The sequence below is a fragment of the Galleria mellonella genome, unplaced genomic scaffold (assembly GCF_026898425.1).
Source record: "Galleria mellonella isolate WM207_F2 unplaced genomic scaffold, CSIRO_AGI_GalMel_v1 utg223, whole genome shotgun sequence".
NCBI classification, from domain to species: domain Eukaryota; kingdom Metazoa; phylum Arthropoda; class Insecta; order Lepidoptera; family Pyralidae; genus Galleria; species Galleria mellonella.
The window spans coordinates 508,029-532,464 of NW_026442042.1; the positions used below are offsets into that span (position 1 = coordinate 508,029).

A 24,436-nucleotide genomic window follows, 5' to 3' on the forward strand; every position below is an offset into this window, starting at 1 on the left:
AATTCGAAATGCAATTTCAGGTGATACTTATCACCTGCTAGTTTTTAAACAAATTACAAATTTATGTAAAATAATGAGATTTAGTATGTGACAATGAACAATGTTCACTAACCATCTTCCGGTTCGGAATGTGCTGAGTCACTCTTCATTTCTACGTCACTAGCATCTGATACTGTTACAACCGAATCACCGTAATTAGGTGAGTGATTGGTCTTTGACTTTTTACTAGAACTATCATCGGGCGACATTGAGCGCTTCTTGCCACGACGGCGACGTTCTTCCCTTCTAGCTTCTAACTCGTGACGCGATTCGTATTTCCGTTTTTCCATTTCACGATCTGAAATGCCAAATACTACATTAAAAACTGAAATGTGATCTGGATACTCAATGCATAATTATCATTGTAAAAATAAATATATATATATATATATATATATATATATATATATATATATATATATATATATATATATATATATATATATATTATAATGTTCTCACCTGCTTCTATTAATCTTTTCCTTCTTTCCTGTTGATGTTTATCTAATGAACTATGGCGATCTGATCTTCCATCTTTTTCCAAAAAACTTTGGTGCTTTTTTGAATCCTGCGTCTGCAGCTCTTTAGATATTCTTTTGCTAAGTAATCTAGATCTTAAATCTTCCAGCTCTTTATCCCCTGAAGACCTATCTCTATTTTCTTTCTCATTACTTTGATTAGTGTGACTTTCTTCTGCTAATAACCTTAATCGTGATTCTATTCTATCAGTTTCAACACGTTTTCTTTCAGCATCAGTATATTTGTACTGTCTATCTCTATTCAAATACATATCCCTTTCTCTTTGAATTTCTTTATCTTTATATATTTCTTTCTCTCTATAAGCTTCTCGAGGTCTAGTTGCTTCCCTAAACGATGTATTGTCCCTGTAAGTATCTTTATAATGTTCTCTTTCCCTGTAAGTATCCTTTTCTCTGTACATATCTTTCTCTTTGTAAATGTCTCTTTCTCTGATTTCCCTTTCTCTATATAACTCCTTCTCCCTTATATCTTTATTTTCCCTATACACGTCTTTATCTCGGTATGACTCTTTGTCCCTGTACATTTCTTTATCCCTATAAAGATCCTTTTCTCTATATGCTTCCTTTTCCCTGTAAAGATCCTTTTCTCTATATGCTTCTTTCTCTCTATAGTACTGTTTCTCACGATAATAATTCTCCTCACGATCTGGATTTTTAGTCAGTTCTCTTTTAGATTTTTCTGTCTTCTCACGCTCCCTGTTGAAAAGGTTTATATTTTATATAAAATTCTAAATGTTAAATACCATTAATCATATAAATGAATTGATAGGAAATATTCCATTATTAAATAATTTAGACTGTAGATAATATAAAAAAATTCCTTCTATTACACTAGTTTACAAAATTTAACTTTTTGTCTGTTGCCGCGAATTTTGTGGTTGATAATGTTCACTTATAACTTGTTTTTGTCAAATGTACCGTTAAAATTTTTTGAACAGCTCTAGTTACTTTGTTTTTGATTTTTGTCATTTTAGCGTATATATTAATCGAATTGTTAGTATCCAAACTGGAAGAAAAACATTTCTTTCCGCAAACACGAAAATAAGTTTTTTATCGTGAAAGAAATAAAAACTTACGGCGTTATTTTTCCGAAGAAAACTGTATTACCTTTTGTTCAGATATCAAAAACTTGTTGATAAAAATAGGCTTAAAACAATTATGTTACCAGTTTGTTAAATCACTAGATAAAGACGGAAATTTCCTCAGCTCACTATGAAAAAGATTAAAGCTGGTATTTTTGATGGCCCCCAAATTAGACAACTTACGAAAAATACTCAATTTAGAAATTCTATGACTCAGAACTAAAGGCTTGGACAGCTTTCGTCTCTGTGATATAAAATTTTCTCGGTATTAAAAAATTTGAAAATTACATTGGACTTATGAAAGACTTTCTGTAATTAAAAAATATGGGGTGCAATATGAGTATAAAACTCGACTTTCTCCATAGCCACCTGGACAGGTTTCCGGAAAATTTAGGAGATATGAGCGAAGAGCAGGTAGAGCGTATGCATCAAGACTTAAGCGTCATGGAAAAACGCTATCAGGGTTTCTGAGATACAAATATGGTTTCTGACTATAATTGGTCTCTGATACGTCATTTTCCAAAGCCTACACATCAGGAAAGAGCTTTAAAACAAAGTTTTTTAGAACACAATGATTAATTATTATATTTAATAAAGTTTTTCTTGGTATATATGTTTTTTCTGTTTTATACCTAAATAGCTGAAACTCAGAAACTAGAGCTGGTAAAAACTTTCTAATTATATTTTTGAAAATAGCATATCATATAATATAAACTAGTGTTTTATATTAAAATTATGATAATATAAAATTATTTTCAAAGATACAGCCATCTTACAATATTTTAGTTAAAACCTATTTATAGTACTACCTGTAAAGGTGCTTTTTTTCTTTTCTGCTACTATCTTTGTATCTGTCTCTGTTGGACCTCTTATGACCCCTTTTATGTGAAGTGTGAATAACTGCTTGAGGTGGCTTGATTACCAGAGAATCAGCATTGTCCCGGTCTTCATCAGACAAACTGTGAACATACATTTCATTTTAGAGTAAAAGTTCCCTAGAAGTTACGCATGCAAATTATTGCTATATTTAATTCATTATCATTTATTGAATTTTTTATTTTTATTCATTGTGATATTACCAGTGACAAATCACAAAAAGTGATTTTCGGTCACAATGTTATATTGTCGCTATCACTACTATTTGCACTTATATATTGAAAATTAAATGTGAAATATGATATTCTATTACTCTTTCAATAAAAAGTAATAGAATATAATATCATATCAATCGAGACTTACACTGCATTCAGTGTGATAGTCTCGATTCGTTCGCTCTATAAGACCCTGTCTGTCATCTGATGCGATTTCACTTCACTGCTAACCAAACGCAGCTGACTCACGAATAAAACCGAACGCAATTGTATAGTATTTATATACCTTACTATGGCATGCAGGTTGTAGTGGATGTAAAGTCCAAAGGCACTTAGTATTATTGAATATTTATTATTTTAAACTATATATAAAATGACGACGTGTTATACGTGCTGAGTGGCGAGAGCGAGAGTTCAAACGAACGAGTCAGAGTGAATAATTACTAAACAGCAATAACTATCTGTGATTTCACTTGCAGTGATATGTAGCACTCTTTGTGAGGCGACGTAGCTGTAGTAACAATATTATTTGGAGTACAATGATATTTCACTTGTGAAATGTGAAATATTCAAGCCTACTAGAAGGGGGAGGGGTATTACTAATACTACCAGTCCCATTGCTAGATATATATCCTTTCAGGTCGATCTCCATGTGGTCTCCCCTAGAAACCATTGTGCTGAATTGTAGTTGTATTCATAACGATGGGCTAACTGATCTGCCATTTCGTTCACACCTATAATCTCTCACTGGTGGTTAGCGCAGGCGGGGTTGCCATTCCATTATTTTCCATTAAAAAAAATACACTATTTCTCATTCATTTTAATACACACACACATACTACACATTTATTCTGTTTTCAGGCTTCTTTTACTATGGTAGAAGACATAATTCGCTTCCACCTATGAGTATTAGTGTCACTACTCCCCTAATTATGACAAAACAAGCTATGAACAATACATTTTTGCTTGCTATAATTGAGACTAGTACACCGTTAACACTGTTTCCTGGTTTCACTGTCCTCTCAATATATCCCCCTTACGCTATCCATTCTTCATAAACAATGAAACCAATTATAGAAACTCACTCACTGATTCCACTCTATTATCTTCTGTCATTATCGGACATGATGTTAAACTTTCAATGTTTTATATAACCAATACTTTCTCTTCTTTACATTAATTTTCACACATTTTGTTGTATATATTTCATTCATTACTGTCAACATTTGTTGTATCAGTTACTTACTCGTCAGCATATATAAGAGTCTTAATGCTATTTATCATCTCATCGATTATCATGTACTCATCGATTAGGAATACACAATCAGATTTTTTTAATTAGTCAAGCAACTATCCATAAATAGATTAAACAGCTAAGGAAATGTTATACAGCCCTGTCTAACTCCACATTCAATGCCAAACCAACCCATATAGACATCATTTATTCTGACACAAGAAATGAAATCCTTATAGGATTTGAACTCTCATATCTAATGGCTGCCCACTCCATACATAACCAGTATGTGCCACAGTTCATTCCTCTCCACTCTAAGTTTTGAAGTTTTTAAGTTTTAAACTAACTTTTTTAAAGTTAATGAAGGTGCAAATAACCTTCTGATGTTGAGCTAAAGTTTTCTCTGCACCTTAAGGAAAAAACTTGATCCGTAAATCTTATACTCTTTCAAAAACCTGCTTATACATTCCAAATTTTGCTGTCTATTTCATTCATTACTGTTTTAATCAAAACTCTAGCATAAAATTTACTTATGGTGCTAAGAATGCCATGTACAATTTTGCACTCTTGTTGTGACCTGCTGTCATATAGTGGCATAATAATAGCTTTTCCCTAGTCACCTGGTACACAAATAGACCTTCTATAAGAATTTCAGCAAATATTCTATTAAAGCCACTGCCTTACCTACTTCCATTATCTTCATTAAATTCATTACATCATTCATATTTATATCATTTATACTATCAACTTCCTCCCTAATAATTTTATTTTGAACTTCTGTCACACTTTCATGTTTAAATAAGCTTTCATAATATCTCTTCAAGTGATCTAAGAGGGTAATCCATCTTGCTCCGAGCTATTTAAATGCAATGCTAGAGTAGATATTGGTACCAAATTTAACAAAATTAAAAAAATGCTGTAAATATTTATTAGGTATAATTTTGTTTGATGTTACCAAAATATCAACCAAAATATCGATTAGATCAAGTAAACTTTATCGGGAAAAATTATATATGGAGCATAAAAATTTTAGAAATGTTCTAGTGGGGCATGGCACAAAAAAGGTTGGGAAACACTGATCTAAACCTTCCATTTGCTCTCTAATTACCTACTGTTCGCATCCTTTATCACACCTACTTTCGGATCTCCCTTTTTACCTCTAGCTGCTGGAACTAAAGATAGAAAGTGGTAACTATCAACTAAACCTAGTCCAGCCATAAGTTGTTTCAACTGAAAATATATTTTTTTTATGAAGTAATGTCCTGTATATCAACAATAAGCACCGAGCTTCAGGTCTTGTTTTATAATATGCGATAGTCCTAGCCGGAATCTTCATTTCTCGTGATAAGATTCTTTGCTTCCTAATGGAATGGCTTTGACGAATTCTGGCTTTAACAGCATTAAACAGCCTTTGTAGTTCTAACAGCATGCGGCCGCCCCGATATTTTCTGGTCTTGGACAGAGAAGTGTCGTTGTATTTGTTGATAGTACGATATACGAACATACTGCTGATACCAAGCTTTTGAAATGTCTACAATATGACTGACGGCTCCATACCCACTTTGTGTAAGACAATCACTGCAATCCTATTTTTTAACACCCTATTCTATATTGTAATTTGATAGTGAACCCGAAAAATATGTGAAATGGCAGGAAATTGAAAAAAGTTTTTAAAATAATAAATAAACATGTTCCGAATTCAAAATAATTAAATATTTGAAAAAAAGAAAAATTTTTATGTAACAGTATTTATGGCCAGCCATATAACGGAGTATACTTTGTCACACATGTCACTCTTCATGCATTGTTATTCCGGAGGACTAATATGTTTTTTTTTTTTAATGGATGAGAATAGAATAGTAATTCCACCTATGCTAATGCTATACACTGGCAGGGCACCAGTGAGAGATGATAAGTGAGGATGAAAGCAGGTCAGTTGGCCCATAGTGATATATTCATAAAAAAAAACAATAAATATGGTTTCCAGGAGTATTCACATGGAGGTATACATGATAAAGTATATTGTTAGCAATGAGGCCTCTAGTTCTATTATTAACAATATCTTTCCCCCTGGACTAAGATGTTATGCCTCAGTACCCTATAATTTTATTGCAATTTTCCACTCTTCAAACCAGTGTGGGAGGAGAAAGAGATTTTTAGTAATGGGAATTAGCATCCATATTGCTAACAATACCCTGTCAGCATGAATCCCCCTGAAAACCATCATGGTCAGATTCAAATGAATTCATCACTATAGGCTAACTGACCTTTTCATTCTCATCTATCTTGGACAATCTCCTTTAGTTGTGCCTTCTTTTTGGTAGTTTGTTAGTTATTTACGGCAGTCCATTAGTTCCTTATGGCAATTAATTAGTTCCTCATGGTAGTATATATTTTTTGATGGGCGAAAATGGTATGGTAACCCTGCCTGCGCTAAAGGGATATGCTGGTTTTTTTTTTTATGGGTAAAAATGGTATGGTAACCCTGCCTGCGCTAACGAGAAGCATGGCAGTATGTTAGCTTCTTATGGCAGTTTGTTAGTATGTTACGAAAGTATATGGGGGAAACCTATGTTCATCAATTAACGGCTGAAATGGGAAAAAGGGATTATCAGTAATAGGATTTAACTGGCCCATTACCAATAATATACCCTAACAGGTTGACCTCCATGTGATTCCCACTGAAAACTAACGTATTAATTTTTATCCTAACCTATCACCCCTAACTGGTGCCCCGCCAGAGTATACCGTTAACGCAGGTGGGGTTACCATTCCATTATCATCCACAAAAAAAAGGTTGCGATGATGATGATAAAGAGATATTAGAACAAATAAAATGATAAAACCATCGATTTGGTGTAATTAAATACGTATTACCCAAAATTACCATGCTTTTCAGTTCAATAAAATAGATACGGAAAATGAAATCGTTCATGATGATTCATTCAAAAAACAAAAGTCTGGATAAGTAAAACAATAATGATTATATTAATACAGAAAGAACAACAGAAATAAAGCAAATATTTTTGCATAAAGTATTAAATGTACTTACCTGAAATCCATTTCGTCCTGGACAGGGCTGCGTGCTAATTCTCCATCCTCACTTTGATCATCGTCGTAATTACTCATGATTATATTTACGTACGTTGAAGTACAAGATCAAAACTAAAATAAAAATAACTAGAAAACAATTTAACACAATGGTCATGAATGTTTAAATTAAACAGGAAGGACTAAATTCACAATACACTGCACGCACAGCGAACTACAATATAATACGCCATTTTGTTTTACTGCCACCTAGGGATGTAGCTTAGCGATGCGCAATTACTAATTTATCAACTGAGAAAATTATTCGTATTAATTCGATTAATATGGAAGTCATTAAACTACTAATTTTATTAATCCGACTACTAATGTTAGCCGAATACTAATAACGACTAATATTATTCGACTACTAATATCTTTCATTAGTAGTCATTGATGTACGAGTCGACACAAACATAACCGAGTCAACCTAATTATTAGAATGTTTTAATTTTTTAATGGATAAGAGAATAATTTTTTTATCGAATACGAAAATTAGTATATTACTAATTTTGAAGTCAAATTGTAAAATTAGTAATTACAAATTATTTGAATAATAATATCATTCGGATTCGCGCATCGCTAGTGTAGCTATATCGATAACTAGCTTTACAGCAATAATACGAAAAATATTCGCGACTGTACTATCTGTCATCGGTGTAACCAGCTATCGGTTATAGCCCAAAATATTTGGTTATAACCATCCTCGGACATTACAGCACAGCGACGACTAACCGCCAACTGACAACATAATATGACGTGTTCATATGAAACTACATTACCGTCTCCAACTAATATTAAGAAACTGTGTTCATATCATGCTTCCTATATCGATATGAAATGAAAATAAATTATAAGTAATTACTTATCATTATGAATTACGAATATAATAGTACCTAAATTAATTAAGACTTATTAATTTTATTTCTAGAATGGAATATCCTGTCCAAAAGTCACCTTTTAAAATAAAAATAATTCAAACTATATTATAGTTATATGTGATAGTAATAATATTGTAATTAGGGCTATTTTTCTTATTTACATATATTCATATATTCTTTGAATATGAACACGTGTTTTATTTTCTGATGCTGTTTAATTCAACACAAAGCTTCCAATTATTGTTTAATTAACCAAAGAGAATTTGCATTACTCGTTTGTTAAAAAACTAAATTTATTTTTGAATTGAAATTCTTTTATGAAATAATAAAACGGTCGCTTGTAGCAGAACAAAAGTATTATAATAATGTTAAAATAAAATATAAAAAAAATATACAAAATATAAATAATAAATATATCAATTTATACAAAATAATAAGTTTGCATGTATTATCTAAATAATTAAATTACTTGTTAATATAATAGTAAAGTTGATTTTTTAGGTTATATTACCAATTTTGACAAACTTGTAAAATTAACCAAAACCCATATATGTTACTTTTATTACACTTTTTGTAGATGTTTTAGTTCACATCTCAAATATAGGTTCAAAATATAGGTGGTGTTGCATTATCAAAATATAAAATTATGTATAAATAGTTAATTAATTACATTTATAGTACACGGTTTCCTGTTATTATTAAAACAATATTTTATTTATATTATAGTTACATATATACATAATGTAATATCTACAAATAGCGCTATGTCTAGCATATGTATATGTTTAAATTTAAATTCATTTAATACCAGACAACAAGATTGATTTCGTTGATAGTACCTACACTTTAAATTACGTTAGTAAAAAATATTATAATTTTATAAACCATATACCTGAGAGATATTCATTCAGGACGGCAACAAACCAGAGCAAAGAAAATTTGTATTACTCACCTATCAAAAAAATTATATTTAAAATAGAAATAGAAGAAAATAAAGTAAACAAGAGTACTTGTTTTACTGCCGAAGTTTTATGAAATAGCTAGATCTTTTACAACAACAGCTGATATGGATTTTTTTGATGGAGCCATATACAAATAGTCAGATAACACTATGAATATTATTTCATTGTGTTGTAAATTCGAAAAGGTAGCATTTCATGTTCCAGATTTCGTGGAAAATGAATTGTATGTGACTGCCAATTCTTACAATGTGGTATATTGATTACTTGAGCTCTTTCTGTATAACGGTGCGCGAATACGAATAATTTAAATATTTGAATAATTAGTAATTACTATTTTAATAAATCAACTGCTAAATTACTAATGTACTACTTTATGTATTCAAATACTATTACTAATTTGATTTAAATGAATAATAATGGAAATAATAACATTTGTTTTAAATACCTATAACTATTTAATTAATACAACAAAGTAACTATATATGTACCTTTGTAATAAATTCATGTTTTTCTATAAAAAATATATAGCAGCTAAAATAGCAGCATTGGATATATTGACATACTTGCTTTAAGTGAGTCGGCCGTATCGAATGAAATTATTATATCAAGTAAAGCAGTTGTATTAAATGAATTGATTGTATCATATGAGCATGAGTTTGTATCAAATGAATTGGCTGTAACAAATAAATCCATTATGTTTATCAAACAAATCAATTGTATCGATAAATCTACTGAAAAGAATGAATTAATTGTATGTATTAATCGATTGTATCAAAACAATTAATGAATCGATTGTAAAGATTTACTAATATAAATATATCATTAGAATGTAAAAAAAAAAATTGTGTCAATAAGAATATTAAATGAATGTTATTTAAATTAATTATTAGAGAATGAATCGCAGGCGTAGTTAATGCCTACATTATGAAATAAAATACTGATTTGCACTTATACGTTAATATAGTTTTCATAAATTATTTATATTAGAAAGTACACTTGAAATTTTACGTGAAACATAATTTACATTGTATATGAATAAATAACTAATGAATAATTTAGCGATTAGTAGAATCCTTAGGTAGAATCACTATAATATTAGTAGTTAAATTATTTTCGGATATATCTATTAATTCAGATTCATTAGACAACTACACATAGTCTCTGTAATCTGTGGTATTCATTCTCAGTCAAAGATTAGTAGTGAATATTCGCATCACTAGTTCTGTAACTGTGATAAATACTATTTACATTTACCTATCTCAATGTTTTGTGATTTTCTATTGCCTTTTAATTCATTACTATTGTTTATAATTTGTTGGATTTAAAAAAAAAAATTGTATAATAAAGTTATATGCATTGTCTTTTCAACACAGATATGTTATTCACAAAGTTTACAAAATTTCACCTCTAACAAAATATTTCTGAACTGTGTACCTCATTTGGATAGTACAATTATAATGCTGTAATAATATCCATAAAATACTAATGAGTTGGTTGCACAATAAACAAATAACAATGGTATGTATGTTGCCTAATAAATGGTAATATAATTTCGTTTATAGCTTAGCTGTATCAATGTATTTAAAATTTTTAGATATTAAGTTTTGGTGGGTGGGTGCATGCAACTTTAGAATGTATATATCGGTATAAAATTAGGATCGAAACCTTTAATATAGATTATGGTTAATTTTAAGTAATTTTGGACATTATAATATTGGTGCAAAACTTGAAATCAATTACTATTCTGAAGAATAGGTGAGCAAAAAAAAAATAAAATTATAAAATTTGTAACAAACAAGTAATATTAAACATCTATAAAAATTACAGTTGGCAGATTAGTTCATACAAGTTTAATTTGTTCATAGGTATGATAAACATGTCAGCTGTCATTGAATTAACTGTATTATAGGAAGCTCAATAATGTAGCTACTTATGTCGTCACTTGCCTGCATATTTTAGGGAGCACGACTTACTGAATATGGCTAACCACATCACAGCCGTTGCTTTATACAGGACAGTTAAAATGTTCACATCAACAAGGACACTTGTGTCAATCTATGAAAGATCTCCTAAATTATTAAAACTGGTAGATAAATATAACATATAAGATGTTGGGCTGGTAATTAGACTACTCAAATTAATTAAATTCCTTTATCTATTAATTTGAATAACATACAAGCTACCTGTCCATCTAATGGAAAGTGGTAATCATCACTGATTAACAGCACTGTAGGTAATTAAATACATGTTTTTCTTATTCATTTTTTGTAATCTATATTGTTCTTCAATTTTAGAATAGTAAAATATTGAATACCATAGCTAATGCTATTGATAACAAAGAAGATGTAAAGAAAAGACATGAAAATGGAAAACAGTGTCTTCAAGAATTGTTGAATTGTGTGCAAAATGCTCAAAGTCGCTTTGGAGGAAAATCAGAACTTGCTACTGAAGATGATATAAGGTAGAATTAATTCATAACATTGTGTGGTCCTGGCATAGAATAGGCCACCCCTTCCTTTTCCATGAGTATTGTAAGAAGTGGTTAAAAGAGGGTAAGGAACGGGCAGCAGCATACCTCTTAATAATTAATAATCTTCAAAGCCTAACTGTGGTTGCCTTCTCCCCCCCCCCCCCCCCCCTCAGGGGAAGACTTGTCCACTAATGGACAGGTAAAGGCTGATATGATGATGATGATGAATTCATAAACAATAATTAATTTGAACTATAAAAATATCGAAACTTATTTATAATTTTGTCAAAAAAAATATAAGTTTATTTAATCAGTTATGCCCAGTGGTGCTCATCTGATATATCAAATTGTTTTTGACTACAGGTAACATTAAAATCTATGCTACTTTGACTACTAGAAATATATAATCTGTAGCTCATTTTTCTTTAATTGATTTTTACAGGATATCACTTCTGTGTGATAAATGGGAAAAAGTGCTTAGCCATGGTATAAGAACAAACTTATCAAACTCTGCCCTTCATAATTTAGTCACAGCTGGATTGAATTTCACTTTCAATATTGTTAATATTGGTAAGAATATCATTATTTATAAGAAAACAATGAAATTATTTATATTTTATATGTATGTTCTTTATTTTTATGAAAAACAATAGTTACTCATCAATAGGAAAACTGCATCACTATTACATGATTAAATGGCAGAATTTTTATTATGCTTTTAGTCAAACTGTTTACCTTTGATCAGTTATTCCTTTCCATCCTAAGGTTACCTGGAAGAGATTACCCTTAACAATAAGACTGTTCATTTGTTTTTCCCTGTGATAATTTCTTTTAATTGTTTTGGGATTGATACAATAAATTAATAATTTTGCTATTGTAATTTTTTGGAGTAAACAGAAAGAGATCTATCTTTCTATTACTAATCAATAAGTATGATAAAACAAGATCAAACATTACTATAAACTTTAATAAGTTTTTATTTTTGTTTTATGTTTATTTTGTAATTTTATTAAAATATAAGTATTTCTTTTAAGGGAATTCATTATGGAGTTATACATGTCTCCATCTCACAAAACATGAAAAAGAAAGATTTAAAATCCTTAACAATATTAACACTCCACTCGGATACTTTAGAGCATTTCTTCGAGCTTCTTTAAATGAGAGATCATTAAACAGGTAAAGTATCATTATTGAGTTTGTTTTTAAAGTTTTATAAATGTGTAATTGTCTAAAAATATTTGAATGTTACTCAATCCTGCTTTAAAGTCTGAACTGTATTTGAATGTTTGGTACAACAATATACCATATACTGGATTATGACATAGGGTACTGTTTATCATAATTCATACGCGTATAATAATTTATATTCTGATAATGCCTGATAAATCTGTACAATCTAGACATTTTTATTTAAAATTTATATAGTATAAATTTATATATTTATATAATAGCATTTGTTTGCTGCTTTAGAAAATTAAATAATGTAAGTAGTAAGCAATATGCCTTGGACCACATATATATCAAATCATACTTTTTTTTATGTTAACAGATACCTTCAGAGCTGGATATCTCATGGGCTTGTAATGGAATATTATGAAGATGGGGCATTGGTTAGAGATCCAGAGTCCTCAAGTCTTCTCCCTAATATTGCAGCTGGTAATTTCCATTATTTACTTCATAGGTCCACATCAATATGTAGTTAAAAAGAAGTAAAAGTGGTATGAAAGAGAAAGTATCAAAGTAACAAATATTAAAAAAAAACAAGCTTTTGTAGCTTTTCTAGTTCGTCATTAGAATCTGAACAGGACACAGGGCACAGGCAGTTTTTGCCAAGACAAATCTAATGAGCCCTAACACAATGGATTTATTATGCGGAGTGTATAAGTTCCGATTAATCATATAACCTTCCGTTTTCATCATCAAATCAGCTTAATACTACCATGATATTACCAAATTTACATAAATATGCCAAATTTCCACATAATCGGACGCTGCCAAGTGGTTAAAAATAGATTACAAATTTTGAACGGACTTGGATACTAAGGCATGCTAAATAAAATCTTGTAAAAATATGTAGGTAAAAAAAGCAGCTTATTTGTAAGTCTAGGGCTGTGTAAAAGATTATATATAATCTTGGACCATAACTTATTTTCTTTAAAAAAAAATGTCTAGTTATTTTTTACATAGGATAGATACAAAAGCCAGAAACTTATTTTGTGTGGCACTTACTAATAAAAATTAAATAAATAAAATATTTAATTACACTTAAAAAGTACCTATAAGAATTTCACTGTAGTTTAATGAATACTTTTGTTAATAGGTTTGTCGTCAGTTTTGTTCGCGTTGTCCATAGACAAAGCCGAATTAAATGACACACAGCAAGCGAACCAAACAAAAGCAGAACTTGTTATACCGTTGCCGACGCCTGTTAAATCGAGTAATTTAAAAAGGAAACCATTACGACAAGTAATATCTTTCGATAAAAATGAACAAAGAGATAATTTAAAGGAAATCCAAGAACCACAAGAATCGACAGCGCCTCAATTTAACTCAACTTGGAATAGTGCTCCAGCCACTTGTTTAAATTCACCAGACCCCAAAGTGTTAACACAAATAACTTCCAGCAGTGAACCTACCAGTTCAGAATACAAAAGCAGTATAAGGCATTTCTTTCCAGATAGTGTAAAAAATATCGAGAGTCCATCACAGATACTTTCTAAATTGTCAGAATGTGCTAAAGAGATATTCACATCCTCCAACAGTATTGATACAAATAATGTGATTAAAGACGATTTGTCTGAGTTGAGTATTAATAATTTGAAAATATCCGAAAGTGATAGCGAAGAGGTGGCAGGCAGCATTAATGGTAGCACTTCATGTTTAGAGCTTTGTTTCACAGAGGACGAAAGTGTACCTGATGATAAAATTCTAAATTCCATATTGGAACGAAAAGAAAAAGAATATTTGAATATGCAACTGAGATGTAGTCAAATAGAGATATCTAGTAAAGAAAAAATTAACAAACTAGAAAAAGTAATTTTGGACTTGAGCAAGTAAGTAATGTTCTTTTACAGAAAATTCTATGTTGCTGCAAATTGCCAGTACTTATTGTTTTCGATGGTTTTTTTTTTTGCAGAGAAAATGACAGGTTAAAAGATCAACTGAGACATTACATGTCAGCTGTGGAACTTGGCTTAGCTTTAAAATCTGGTGATAATGAAAACGAAGAAGTGAGTCAATATGAAAGAAAATTGGTCCAGGTATGTAGTTTTCTTTTATATATGTACATATCATACCATTGGCGTAGGCCGAAGCAGTAGAACACTAAAAACTTAGATTCAAACAGACCTCTTTCGCTTTCACCACATTCATCTAGCTTTTTATATACACTCTCCGGTTACGAGTACTTTTAATTTGGCTCTTCTTCAGCACCTCGCCTTTTTTTGATTGACATGCGTCCGTCTTAGACGGACCCTAACGACATTCAATTCATTTGTGTGTGATATTTCTTTTATCTGATTTATCTAATTTATTTTATTTGATTTATTTTACCAGAGGGAGACTTTGTACAAAAGTCGATTGCTTGGGTACATCTGTCCCATTCGTGTTTCAACCGTGAAGTAGTTGTGTTTGCATGGCTGTGTTTCGGTTTGAGGGGTGGGATATGGCGTGAATTTACTGGGTACAGAGGAATAACACCTGAATCCTCAGGAATGGCAACGCATGAGGGGTATCATGGGCGAAACAGTATACTCTGTTATGTCCATGGTACTGCTCATGTCTATAGGCGACAGTTACCACTTTCCATCAGGTGGGCCGTCAGCTTGTTTGCCATTCTAAGTTGTATAAAAAAAAATCTAAATGATCAAATCAATGCAACATTCTTTTTTCGATATTTGTTACTACATTGTTTTTCAAATAGTTTTTATCTAGGAAAATTCACAAAAAATATATTGCATTGTACACACAAGTACATCCAAGTCTATGGCCCACACAATGGGGAGGAGGGTTGTTAGTAATGCGGACTACTAATCCCTTTGCTAGCTAGCAATATATCCTGTCAGGTTGAACTCTACATGGCCCTCCCTGGAAACCATCGTACTGAATTTTAGATGTATTCGTCACGATGGACCGCTTTTAATTCTTACCTATCATTTCTCACTGGTTTCTCATCAGCGTATACCATTAGCGCAGGCGGGGTTATTATTCCATTATCATCTATTAAAAAAAAATTGTCAATAAATGTTCTCTGCAGACAACTCTATTTTTCATCAAGCTGTAATAAAATAGCAATAACAGATTGTATATTTTCACAACAAGACCTAAAGTTACAGAAATTCTGTCACATTGTACGTTGGGAACGTATTATTATAATTACAAACAGTAAATGAGTTTATATGTAAAAATATTTTTACTTTTGTATTAGAAATAAATAGTAATATGTTGCTCTCTCTTGTCTAACAAATAAATTAGTAAGCTACTTTTTCATTATTATTACTGTTATATTGTCACAGGTTGCAGAAATGCACGCTGAACTCATGGAATTTAATCAACATCTTCAACGAAGGGTACAGGAACTGGAGAGTACCTCTTGTGAAATATTAGACTACCCAGAATCTAATGTGAAGGCGCACATCCCCAGTGCATTCCTTGTTGGAAAGAAGACTCATTCCTACCATGTATATCAGGTAACAGTTTTCCGCAATTGAGTTCTTTCGTTTTATTTTTCTATTGAGATTTGACGTTTGAGAACTTTATTTTTTTTTTACCCTTTAAGGATAAAGCCTATTTTTTTAAATCAAATTAAAAAATATATAAGTGTACCCTTTACTGTGTTTACTAATGGGGAAAAATAGTTAAAAAAATCAAAACAATATTTTTATATATTTATTTTGAAAAAAACATTTGGTAACATGTAAACAGCCAAATATTAAAACAAAATCTATTGTAGATGCCCAATGCGATTTAAACCCCGGTATCAAATTTGAATCTTCAGGTATTTAAGGGTTAAATAAATATGCATGTTGAAAGTGTTGTGTCTTAATGACAGATTTTAGACAGCAAACTGGTCAATAATTCTTTTTATATCAATTTATATGTATGACCAGCTGATGCCCGCGACTTTATTCGCGTGGTGTTTGTTATTACTGTTTAGTATATATCGATGTATGTGCCTATTTATTTTCTCTGGGGAATACCGGACCAAAATTAACAAATGACGTGCTCTTCTCACTCTTTATCTTAGATCATAATGACTTTACTCAAGTAGGTTGTGTACTAAGCTGTATAAGTTACTATAGTTTTTTAACTATCCCACGGGAACTCTTTAATTTTCTGTGACTAAAAATATCTAAAATGTTAACCGAGGATGTAAGGTATCACCATACAATATTTAATTTCAATCGGTCCAACAGTTTTGGAGATTAGCTCGTACAAACAGACAAACATACAAACAAACAGAGAAACAAAAAATTTGAAAAAATTATGTGTTCTATTTCACTTTTAACATCCCTTGACGACGTCTACAGTTGTATTTTATGTATATCCATCAAATACTGAGATACATATTTTAATACATAAATAATACATTATTATTCATGTCAAACCTTTTATTTTAGATTTTTCTTAAGATCGGTCAAGAAGAGTGGAATGTATATCACAGATACGCGAAATTTCATGAACTGCATACGCAATTAAAAAAATGCCATCCTGATATCGCAACCTACAAATTTCCGCCAAAGAAAACTCTACGAAAACGAGTGAGTATTAAATAATTTCCCGAGAATTGAGATTTTATAAAATTAAACATTAATAGAGAAATATCGAGAGAGAGAGAGTAAGGAGAAATATGCGGCATTAATGTCTCTGTATTCGACATAATATTTTTTTTCTATTGAACTGGAAATTAATATTGTTAATGGTGAATAATCAACTATTATAGTAACTTTGAAGGACCCTTTAAAATAATAGACATAAATGTCTCATGTCATAATGTTCTTTTCACTTTAATCTCTGAACTTTAATTTTAATGTAATTTTTCAAATGTGTGTGACTTGCTCTAATAAGTGAATTTCTATATAATGGATCTGGTAGGGAGCAAAATAACATTTGCCTCTTATTGGATCAACTAGTAATCTATATATCTAAAATGTCATTACAATGTTATGATCGGACATGTAACAGTAATGAGAGAAAACTACTGTTATAAATTGTATGAAGACAAACAAGCCCACAGTCCACCTGGTGGAAAAGGCTACCGTCTTCCATGAACATTTGCAACACGAATGCGTTTGCTAGTAAAAATAATATAATATAATTATACATATATTAAGGCATTTAGAATCTCATATTGACGAACACGTTTTTTTTTTTATTCAATATCTATATAAATAATTGGGATTAATAGACTCACTGTGTTTTTTACTGCGGCCCAAAGTACGTGGCGAGACGCTGTAACGCAAAGTGATAAATGCCTCTTAAAGAAGACTTCCGGATGAAGTCGAAACAATTGTCGGAAATGACAAAAAAACAACAGTCACTTCATTAATCTCCCGTATTTATTATAATAACATAAAAACATTGAATAAAGATGAACATAAGCTTTAAAAATAAAAATAATATATTTTTTTATTATTTATGTAATTATTGTGTTGTTTTTTTTTCTTTTCTGATTAGGATTCCCGGGTAGTGGAGCAACGGCGCATTGAGTTACAGGCGTACCTGCGACACATAGTGTTGGTGCTGCCCGAGTTACGTCAGTGCACAACGCGCGCCAACCTCGTCACTTTACTACCCTTCTTCGGGTATGATTACTTGTTAAATAAAAATATCAATTATTAGGTTATCTAAAAGAGAAATCTTAATAATATAATATGTTAGAGCTCTTTCTCTTCTTCTTCTTCTATTCTTTTATTCATTAAAACGTTAAATATTTTAACTATTGAAGTATTTTGTCCTTTTTTTTGTACTAAATTCTTAATTTGAAAGAGTAACAAAATACTTATATATATATATATATATATATATATATATATATATATATATATATATATATATATAATAAAGAATAAAATCAAAAGAATTAGAATTACTATGTGAAACATTACACAATTACTTTGTTTTGTATATGTATTTTCACTATATTGATAATAAAATAATTGGTTCCAGCACTTCTTCGACTACGAAAGAGAATGGATTCAATCACACACTCAATCGTCAGCAATCTAGTGAATCCGTATCAACCTACGATGGAGTATGATAACCACATTTGAAGTGTTCTAATGCTATTACCATTGGGGTAGTTAAGAATATTTTTCAGGGTGGGCCTGACCCCTTAAAATGGTGAATATACATATGTACTTCCAAACATGTCTTTGTGCACTTTGGTGCAGGCACAGCTCACCTGGCCCCACCCTTAAATAAGCCTATAATTATTACATGAATAAAATTTTTGTTTAATGTATCTACTGCAAAGTTATAGATATGAAATCAAATTATAAATATTACGTGAATGGAATTATACAATATGGACCTACTGGTAAGTTATGTAAAGTCAAATTTAGAATTTTTAATGTTCAGTGATCCTATATGTACCAGTGCAAATATGGCTGTAAACTTGATTCCACAGGCCCTTTCTAAGCCTTGTTTTGTGATGTAATGTGATAAAATGTAGGGGACTAATATATTGTCACAATAATTCAACTGTAAGATCGAAGCTGATCACGTTCAACCTTTATCATTAACCGCCTTATTCATAAAAAAAAATCCTAATTAAAACAAAATACTAAATAGTAAAAAAGTTTTTCTTATATATTAAGAATTTACCCCAAAAGAAAAAGACAATAGAATCTATACTTAGAAGTATATTTGTAACGTATGAGGATTTTATAAATAAGGGCTTAAAATATACATAAATATTTAAATACTACTGGTCTAATACAGCACCGTATAGTTCCAAACTGTCATTATTACCATTTTGAGATATGTAAGTTATCAAATAAAATGCAGCTTATAATTCAAGGAAGACATAATTTCGGTTAATGTATAAAATTATGTATTTTTATTGGAAGTTAAAGTACCTATTCATTCAATATTTAAATGTGAAGTATTTTTTTACGAAATGTATATTTAATGTAATAATAACATGATGTTTCACTTCGCTTCCGCCTATGACGGCCACTGTTATGATGCTCGTTGAGTTCGACACGTTGCTTTGCATATGTTATAAAAAGTCTTTTGATTGATTAACAAGAGTAATGCAAACGTTTATGTTATGACTGTGTTTATGTAGAAAATTTATATTGAAAACTTGGTTGCGCATCCAGCGGATAGTTTTAAAAGTTTAACGCTTTGCACTCCAACCTAGTAACTCATAGAGAATACCAATAACTCCAGCACTATATTAGTTATAAGTACATACCAGTGATGTAAAAGAAAAATGGAGTCGTTGCAATAAAACTAAACATTTATTTCTTAGCTATTTTATAAAGGGCGCCGAGTCAGTAAAACAATCTAATTTTATTTAGCATTTTAATGTCGCTAATACGGCACCAACGGATTGCACAGGGTTAAATTTTGACAGCGCCTTAACGTAAACATAAACGTATTTGAAGGTGCGCGGGGGGCGCAGGTGGCACCCTTGGCTTGCCAGGCTCTCCCTAGAAAAATATCATAAATATCCTACTTGTTGTAAAACACTGTATGTTGTCGTTTTATTCTTTAGCTCGGACTCTATCGATAAAATCATTCTGTCGATAGATTCGTCTAAAATGGTTGATTTTGGTAAGATTGTAGTCTGTTCCTTTGCGGAACAAAATCTTTGATCCCTTTTTTAATGTCCGCGTTGTATACAAAACAGTGGTCGCTCGATATTCAGTGTAATGAAATTGTTTCTTTTTTTATTTTACATCTGTCGGCTTGCAGATCTAATGTCATGTTTTTGTAACATCAATTATAAATTAATTTTAAACTTTGCAATATGATAAATTATTACAAATTAAATCAGCTGTGGTTATATATTAAGTAATAGTATTAATATATTATAGATAAGGCATCTCGATCAAGTTAAATATCATCAAATCATAATGAAATTATATTTATAAAGATTAATTTGTAAAATACAAATCATTTAAGTACATGATTTATGTTTACATATTCCTTAAATCACTAATTAATATTGTACAGTACTATTATATTGTACAGTTTTCTTAAAGGATAGATCTGTACAAAAGATATATAATACATAATGTCTTTGTATGTAAAACTAATATTTGTAATTTTGTTATCTAGGCTATAAGTTGATGTTATTATTCACATGAATGTATTTTAATTTTATTTATTGCTTCATTATTTTGTATACATAATAGACTGTGATATGAGTTTAGTTGAAAATTATTATTATTTGAATTGCGCATAATACACAATAGTGACATAAATATTGTAACTATATAATCTGCTTTTTGTACTTGCCATATTTAATAAACCAATTTGACGGGCCCCTTCTCGAAATAAGTAATAAAATTAATACAGACAAAAATAACATTACGTATTATATAAATTACCAACCAAAATTTTTTATACTAGATTGTATGTATTGGATTATTAAATATGCCAAGTTTAGGAGAACAGATTATAAAAATAATGATAAATTATTGAAAATAAAACACTAGTGCAATAAATACAATTATAAATTATTATTGTTCAAGGCTCTCTTGCTAAGAATTGCAAGGTTGTTATTTTATAAATTATAAAATAACTACTTGTTACTATCCAAATTAGTAATGATTAATGAAAGCTTGGGAAGTCTTTTAAATCAACAAAAAATCGATTTAAACCATCGAGGATATCATGTTTCATAGGAGCGGCAGGGGAGGGGGAGTAGTGGTCGGGCCGCGATGGCCTTTTTGTTTAGAGTTAGCACAGATTAATGGATTGAAGTCATTAAAACCAATTTGTTATCGTTTAAAAAATTGCTTTAGCTACTTTAGAAATTGCAATTGGTACAACAAAATAAATCGCGCCTCTCGGAGTCGCACGAAAACGTGGCAGCATGAGAGCGAGAGACTTTGTCGTCAGTCTGTATGACCATTAATTTTCATAGCTCCTGTTGAACCGCTTTATATACAATTTGAGAGATTATATTGACGCCCATAAATGGATATGAGGCCATAGATAATAACACGCGGGTACATTTGTGGGTCCATTTTTCTATGTAGTTTATTGTCTACTCTCTGTAAACATAGAAATATATTGTTTCACCAATGTTAGAGCAGGAACAAATTTTATGGCATATGTTCCTATACATATCTATTAGTCACTTTAATTAAAGATGATAGATGTGAATAATTTTTATAGTACATTCAAACAACTAGTTCTCTATTTAAATTAAAAAATCAAAATAAAAGATTAATTTTTAAAAAAATATTTAAACAGAAAGGACAGAAGAACATTCCCTTAATTTGGTGCTGAAAAAAAAATTGAGAATATTCTTAATCTATGGAAAACAATACTGTCTGTTTCATTTACTATTCGAATGCAAAACTACCTATATAACGCTCTTTAATATAAAACTGATTGTCATATCAAGATGGCCTTCTACATGAATAAAATGGATTGTAAAGAGTATATACCAGATAATTAATAATTAGATAATTAGTACTGTCCGAGCAGAGTCGATTACGCACAAAGCCGCATTGTTTGAGCGCAATTTGTGTAAAAGAATCATTAGATTCAGTTTGAACAAATCTATTTGAGCGGCTTTGAATTTCATTTCTTTTTGCAAAATGTGTATAACTTATGTAATTGTAAAAATGTTTGTTACTTAAACACGCTTACAGCAGGCCTACTCTTAAATACAATATCGATATCAATCCAATGTCAATGATAAATTTTATACTGCACTGATGAAATAACAACTACCAATTAATTTAAAATTGGAATTGATTTGCAATAGTTTCCATTGGCAAGTTACACTAATATGCATTTATCAGAACAGTATGGAACCATTATATCGTATTGTATTGTAATTCGAGAGTGTGAAATGTTTTAATTCCAATATCGATCTATTGGAATTTATTTCAAGAGTAAATCCAAAAGTTAGGATGAAATTTGATACACAGATAAACCAAACCCTAGATTAGCATTTAGGATACTTTTTATAGGATATAGCTAGTAATTTATAAGCGATAATTTGGCATCGCCTAATACTAACTGTCTGGTAAAAGACATACCTATACTTAGAAACCATATGCAAAGTCGACTCTGCTTGGTCAGTGTTAAATTTACAGACCTTACGGACTATGCCCGTCATTACCAAAATGTGTAAGTTGTTTATGTAACTATGTAAATGTCGTTAATTTAGATATTTAATTTTATTGAAAATACTAATAATATACCAAAAATAAATAATTATGAAACATATAATTATCTCTTGTGTATTTTTTTACGAAATTAATTTAAGATTGTTTCCTGCAAGTAAATTTTGGGAGGTGTACTGTATATGCGCATTAATGATATTCTTATAACACCCAATGATTGCTTATAAGGTATTATCGGTTTCACTGTTAGTTTTCCTATCATTGAACATTAGATTAATCTCATAGATTGCCATTAGGAATGGGCCTGAAATACCTGTACAGTGGTACCCTTAATTCGTTCCGTAACCATGCTTGTATCTCAAAGTAATTTTCCCCATTGAATTTAATTGAAATGCCATTAATCCGTATACCTAAAAAAACCACGTACGTTGTTTTTGTTTAGTGTTAGTCTGAAGTGGAAGAAACTGTTAGACACCAACATCCACCTCGCATGTTGGGGTCGTGCGCAGCGGTGTAGTGTGCGATTCCTCATATCTCAAACCTTGCTCTCATCTCAAAGCAAAATATCGGTTGCTCGGCGGCTCGTATCTCAAAACACTAGTATATTAGTACCACTGTATTCACCGACTCCCTGCAACACATTTGACGTCATCATTTGTATGTAGTAGGAAGATCGCTCAAGTCGTCCTAAATTGCGTTTGTACGTGGTCACCACTCGAAATCTATCTATTGATTTTAGATTATTCAAAGCATATAATACCTATATTTTATCTCTTGCACTAATCTATTATTCTCCCGTTACGGTAGTGGTTTTAACTAAAGTACCCTGAACTGTCTATTAGTTTTAAGTAGTTATATATACGGGAAGTTCACCTCTATACCTTAGATCCTAGATGGTCGCGTACCAGCGTGACCATTTGCGGCAAATTGCTGCTATTTTGTCAAATTTCACTCCTAAATTTTGTGTGGCGGATTATGCTGATGATTTACAAAAGTGGTAGATTTAAAGGATTTCAAGAAAATTTATATTACTTACCCGATTTGAATTTTCAATAGACATCTTTTATAATAAAAGTAAAAATGACAGGAATCTGCCACAAATGGTCACACTGTCGCGTACAGCGCGGTTTTAGAGATGTTCCTTTCCACAAACACTCAGGTTATGGAAAGAGTTCTCTCTGTCGAAGTTTTTCCAAGAGATTAGTACTACAGAATGGAGTTCTTCAAAAAAGGAATAGAGGTTCGTTCAGGGTCGGTAACGCTGTAACTGTCTGGTATTGCAGGCGTTTATAGGCTATGGCAACCATCAGGTGGGCCGTATGCTCGTTTGCCACTTGTGGTATAAAAAAACTGGTGGGAATTGCAAAACGCACATTGTATACATAAGGCTTATTAATTAATAAACCTTTGTGAATATTGTGATATAGGATATTCATATGATAGATAAGAGATTAGAGCTATTTTCTGCAGTTTTACCAATGCTATTTAGTTATCCGTGTGATAATTTTTAAAAACCCTTTTTTATTAGATTGTTCTTTCGTTTCATTGTCATAGTAGCATATGTTAGCTAGAGTTTAATAGCAACGCCGCTTTGCGTCGTTCTTTAATAAAAACTATGGTAACGAAAACATATCTACTGGCTAAATAAAATTTCATATTTCTTCATTACTAAACTACTCAGCCAAAGTAAATATTACATGAAAGACTATTTTGTTAAATAACAATTAAAGACAATA

At 30.8% G+C, this 24,436-nt stretch overlaps 2 protein-coding genes across 2 annotated transcripts in view; one reads left to right on the forward strand and one right to left on the reverse strand.

Moving 5' to 3' along the window:
• The window catches only part of LOC113517578 (cyclin-dependent kinase 11B), a 25,102-nt gene extending 17,823 nt beyond the window's left edge, over window positions 1-7,279 (reverse strand). Inside the window, exons 1-4 of the mRNA XM_026902292.3 lie at window positions 7,038-7,279; window positions 2,470-2,619; window positions 502-1,274; window positions 113-337 (exon numbers count right to left, since the gene is read on the reverse strand). Coding sequence (XP_026758093.2) covers window positions 113-337; window positions 502-1,274; window positions 2,470-2,619; window positions 7,038-7,114 — 1,225 coding nt within the window. The 5' untranslated portion in view covers window positions 7,115-7,279. The remainder of the gene's footprint in view (window positions 1-112; window positions 338-501; window positions 1,275-2,469; window positions 2,620-7,037) is intronic.
• A 2,860-nt stretch (window positions 7,280-10,139) lies between these two features.
• On the forward strand, window positions 10,140-22,809 carry LOC113517234 (sorting nexin-29). Its single transcript, XM_026901838.3, has 11 exons — window positions 10,140-10,433; window positions 11,210-11,376; window positions 11,828-11,955; window positions 12,420-12,561; window positions 12,935-13,041; window positions 13,706-14,438; window positions 14,522-14,645; window positions 15,900-16,073; window positions 17,004-17,144; window positions 18,061-18,188; window positions 18,553-22,809. Exons 1-11 carry the CDS (start codon window positions 10,401-10,403, stop codon window positions 18,641-18,643), a joined length of 1,968 nt encoding a protein of 655 aa, XP_026757639.1. The 5' UTR covers window positions 10,140-10,400; the 3' UTR covers window positions 18,644-22,809.
• Window positions 22,810-24,436: the final 1,627 nt, after the last annotated feature.